Source organism: Penaeus vannamei, unplaced genomic scaffold, assembly GCF_042767895.1.
Source record: "Penaeus vannamei isolate JL-2024 unplaced genomic scaffold, ASM4276789v1 unanchor597, whole genome shotgun sequence".
Taxonomy (NCBI): Eukaryota; Metazoa; Arthropoda; class Malacostraca; order Decapoda; family Penaeidae; genus Penaeus; species Penaeus vannamei.
In genome coordinates, this window is record NW_027213601.1 from 22,501 (window position 1) to 27,263 (window position 4,763).

At 44.0% G+C, this 4,763-nt stretch overlaps 1 protein-coding gene across 6 annotated transcripts in view; it reads left to right on the forward strand.

Annotated features, from left to right (window-relative positions):
* LOC113829184 (uncharacterized) overlaps positions 1-4,370 on the forward strand; it is a 5,817-nt gene extending 1,447 nt beyond the window's left edge. For all 6 annotated transcript variants that reach the window (XM_027382289.2, XM_027382288.2, XM_027382290.2 and 3 more), the window contains 8 exons: positions 1-10; positions 194-350; positions 753-915; positions 1,042-2,331; positions 2,490-2,729; positions 2,869-2,952; positions 3,568-3,727; positions 4,052-4,370. The exon at positions 1-10 is cut by the window's left edge and continues 292 nt beyond it. In XM_027382289.2, the coding sequence (XP_027238090.2) occupies positions 1-10; positions 194-350; positions 753-915; positions 1,042-2,331; positions 2,490-2,729; positions 2,869-2,952; positions 3,568-3,727; positions 4,052-4,130 (2,183 nt within the window). In that variant the 3' untranslated portion in view covers positions 4,131-4,370. The remainder of the gene's footprint in view (positions 11-193; positions 351-752; positions 916-1,041; positions 2,332-2,489; positions 2,730-2,868; positions 2,953-3,567; positions 3,728-4,051) is intronic.
* The last annotated feature ends 393 nt before the right edge of the window (positions 4,371-4,763 follow it).

The following is a 4,763-nucleotide window of genomic DNA, read 5'->3' on the forward strand; positions in this document are numbered from 1 at the left end:
GGATGGACAGGTTGTGGATGCTTATAATGATAGCGATAATGAAGATGGTGATGATGATAAGAAAATATATTAATGGTGATAGCAGTCATGATAATTATAGTGATTGTGGTAATGATAATAAAATTATATTAATAAAAAATGATGATGATTATGTGATGATGGTGGTGACATGCAATAATATCTCTCCCTGCAGGTGTTCAAAGAAGGTGCTTATGATTGCGCCTGTCGTGTGCATGATCATGTGGGCACTTGGAATCGTGGTTCTGGCCACTTTTCCTCAGCTGCCCATCTACCTGATCTTCATCGCCATCGCCATCGGCAACATCTCCGGCGGATACGTGACTCTGAAGGTACGCATTTGATAGAGAGTTTAGTATCCTACTTAGGTTCATAGTAGCGCCTTATATAGTATTATTAATGGTCGAGTTCCATAATGAAATTCATGGAACATCAATATGTACCATGTTAATATTCCTGCTAGGATTGAGTAGTCTGTTAATACTGATGGCTGTCGGATGATATGTAAATGCTCATGGTTGTGTCAAATACCTTATCGAAGCAAACGGCAGCGTTGATTACCATGTGTTAAGTGCAGCATTAAGGAACGTCACTAATTCTAAATGATGATTAGGTCGATTAACAAAAACAATTTATTGGTTTTAGTATATTTATCCAATCCTCTCTATTCTATCAAAATCATTACTTGTTAATTTGGACAATGAAACAATGCCCCAGCCTCCCCTCTCTAACAGTCGGCGGTGACGAGCTACGTGATCCAGAAATCCCCCGAGAGCCAACGGACAGTCCGGCTCAGCATGCTCGAGGCGGCCATCTTCCTCGGGGGCGCAGTCGGCCTCCTCTCGCTGCCCTTCCTCACGGACTACCTCGGGGCAACACATGCTGTGCTTTTCTTGGGTGTGTGTTTGCAGTCAGTCATTTTTCGTTGCCTCTGTATCTTGACTGTGTGCCTCACTATCTGAGTGACTCTCCCTCTCTCTTTAACACCGTTACTCAGAACTACATTTCCTCGGACTACTGCAGGTGCGGAGGGCTTGGCGGTTATTAACTTCCTATACATCATATTCATCCTTCCCGACGATGGAGGCTCACCACGAAGCAGCAACGTGGGTGAAGATGAAGTTGACTCTCCTGGCCAGTCCCCCCCCAGTGACCACAATTATGGCACTTTCCAGGGGACTGGGCATTCTGTTCTTTCACAGGGCAGTCACATCACCGCCAGCCGCCACACAGTCGCCGACATCATCGAAACGTCTCCAGAGGGTGAGGACTGTGGGGACTACTCCGTCCTTCCGGTCAGTCTCAGAGGAGGTGGGAGTCGCTCCGGCACTCCTCCCGAGCTCACTGTTAAACCGGAATCCCCGGACAACCATAGTCCATATGGCACTCCCACTCCTGACATGTTCTCGCAGGAGAACTACTTGCATGCCCGCCATGCCCTCAGCGCCGCCTTCGGAATAGTAACGAGTGTGGCGGGGATGTCCAACCCGGCCAGCAGGTATGGGACTCCTCCCGAATACCTGTCAGACCTGCAATATGTCCCAGGTGATGTCTCGGAAGACGTCGGAAGATCTCGGAGTCGTTCGTATCCTGCACCAAATTCAACGCCGATTAGCGTGCAACAACGATCTGCAAAAGCATGTGAAGTAAAGGCTGGCGTAGTAAAGGGAGTCTCCATGCGCGACGACCTCTTGACGTCAAGGTGGGGCGAGCGTGTCGGATTCGAGCGAGCGGTTGATGAAGTGGACAGTGAAGAAGCGCCGAACACTTCGGGCCGAGCGTCATCATCACTGTACCCGGAAATCATGACAGTAACTCATAGCTTTTGCTTAACTGATGACTCCAGCCATTGCAGTGATGATCACCGCAGTCACTGTACTGATTCTTGTATCAGTGACGTTTCCCATCCTAGCTTCGATCACTGCCACTCCGACGGCTGGCTGGGAGACGGCCATTGTCCCGACGGTGACCATTGCCACTGCGACGACCCGGGCGATGCGTGCGACGGCCAAGTGATCCCGCGCGCATTTACCAGAGACCCTCAGAGGCCTGCTTCCTCTGAGAGCCTTTATCACGAAGCGAATGCCAAAGAAGAGAAAGGATATGAAAAATTAAAGGAGGAAGAAAGAGTCTCAGCAATAACTCAAGCGAAAGGAGAGAAATATGAGCGAGAAGACGATGGGGAACACGATGGCGTTTTTGGACGTCTTCTCGATGCTTTGAGGACAACTTTCCGGTACCGGCCAAACGGCGTCCGAAACATGGTCGTCGCGTCCGTCATTGCCAACTTCTTTATATCCTTCGTTGTACCAGGTGCGTCTCTTGTTGGAAGTGCATACAAACGTAAAAAAACGAAATTAAATTCCAGGAGAGAATGACCTTTTTTCTCTGTCTCTGTCTGCTCCTACCCCCCCCCCCCTCTCTCTCCAGAAACTTAACACCCCCTCATCACTTTTCCCGTTCATTCTCAGCGGAATCGGATGTCATCTTCCTGTACGTGAAGGCCAAGCTGGGCTGGTCCTTTACCAGGTACGCAACCTTTTTCGCTCTCAAGTGCGGCGTGGACGGCGTGGCGCTCCTGTTGCTGCTACCGCTTCTGCGCCGCTGTCTGGGCCTCAGGGACGCCTCCCTCGGTGTCCTGGGAGGCCTGAGTCGCGCTGCCTACTTCATTGTGTTGGGCAGTGCCTACAAGCCCTCAATGGTATTTGGGGGTAAGTTGGAATAGTACGCTCATTTTAGTGTTTTTGTGGTTGAATGTGTGCGTATGTCTGTTTGTTTATGTGTGCAACAAAATTTTGCATGTTTGTATATAATGTGCAATACTTACGTTCCACGACTTTATCTTTACAGCTCTGGTGACCGCTGTCTTCGGGCAATATCTGTTTGTAAGCGTTCGTGCTATCATGTCAAGTCTCGTGGGCGAAAATGAACAAGGTAGGCCTACTTCTAAAATGGAAATGAATCTGAAATAGACGACTAGTTCATTGCAAACTTTACGAGACCAATCATTTTTTTTCACTGATTTATATCTACTAATTTATGTCACAATATTATGTAACTAGCTTTCATGCGCCTAGACTTTCTGAAATAAACCATTTATCAGTTTGAAAAATATGTTTTTACATATATATACACATTCTACATCTATAACCATTCCTTTAACAACCCACAACTAGGGCTCCCAAGGGAAGACCCACAGTTACTACTATCCTCCAGTCACAAGTTGAACTATTTAAACTGGTTATACTATTCACGACCCACACCCTCTGGATAAAATCAACGTGATGTTTGTAGAAATTAAAAGCGAAAAGTAATTTTGAAATCCTAAAATGATAAATCCTCGGCACTAAGACTACAATTATGAATTTTTATCATGATGGCCCACAATCACAATTTGCCATTATAAACTTTTACCATTACTAGCCACAGTTAGGACAATTATCACAGTTAAGACAGTGCCCACAGCAAAATCGATTACCTTCGCTACCCCCAATTAAGACTATATCACGAGCACCCGCAGCTGATCCTTACCCCCCTTTCGTCACCCAGGCCGAGTCTTCACAGTGCTGAGTTCGGTGGACCAGCTGGCTCAGCTCTTCGGTTCCCTCGCCTACGATAACCTCTTCCCAGTCTTCCTGACGAAGAACATGCCCGGAGTCACACTCATGCTGGCTGGCCTCGCTGCTCTCATACCCACTGTCATCTTCGGGTGAGCTGTAAACAGGAGTTACTCTAAGGACTTTCGGGGGATTTTCGGGTCTTTCAGAATATTCGGGAATTTCTGAGGCATCTCCTCTACCTCGTGATTCCTTTGCAAAAAAATATATCAGTGAAATGAAGGTTCCTCGTATGTGATATTTTTCTTCTTAGATCAGATATCTTAATTTCATGAAAAAAATATTTTTCCGAAGTACAATGAACGTTTGTAGAAACTAAAAGATGAAAAGTGATATTAAAATCCTAGACACCGTATTAAATATCATAAAAAAAACATAATGTAATACAAAAATTTATAAAACCCTCGGGATTTCAGGGTCCTGTACTTCAACTTAGACAATGCCACAGGAAAGAAAAGGAGCAGGGATTGCTTTTGCTCTTGGCCAAACACCTAACCACGGGTGTAACTGCGTACTTACACTTGTACTTCAATGTGCCATGGCCTTCATTCTTTTACATTCTTATTTAAATAATCTTAGATATGTTGGGAATATGAAAGAATATATGAATACATTTATTTATTACATAAAGTAGGTGCCCTTAGTAAATGTAACATGAGCAAAACGAGAAGAGAGAGAGAGAGAGAAGAGAAAAGAAGAGAAGAGAAGAGAAGGGAAGAGAAGAAGAAGACAGAAGATAAGAGAAGAAGAGAAGAGAGAAAGTGAGAGAGAGGGAAAGGGAGAGAGAGAGAGAAAAAAGAGGGAGGGTGCGAGAGAGAGAACCAGAATCAGAACTTTATTTCCATATACAATGGTTATTCTTGATAATAATTCTATATACATTAATATATATATATATATATATATATATATATATATATATATATATATATATATATTTATACAAAAATAATTGGAAAGTATTCACAAATCAGTATAATTTAAAAGCATAAAAAGAGCAGTGTAAAAATATGTAAATCAGCATACTAACTATTCTGTGAGTTACTAACAGACATTAAAATCTTGAAAAAATATATTATGGCTAGAATAGACTTTAAGAATCGAAGGCATTAAAGCAAATGCATGAAA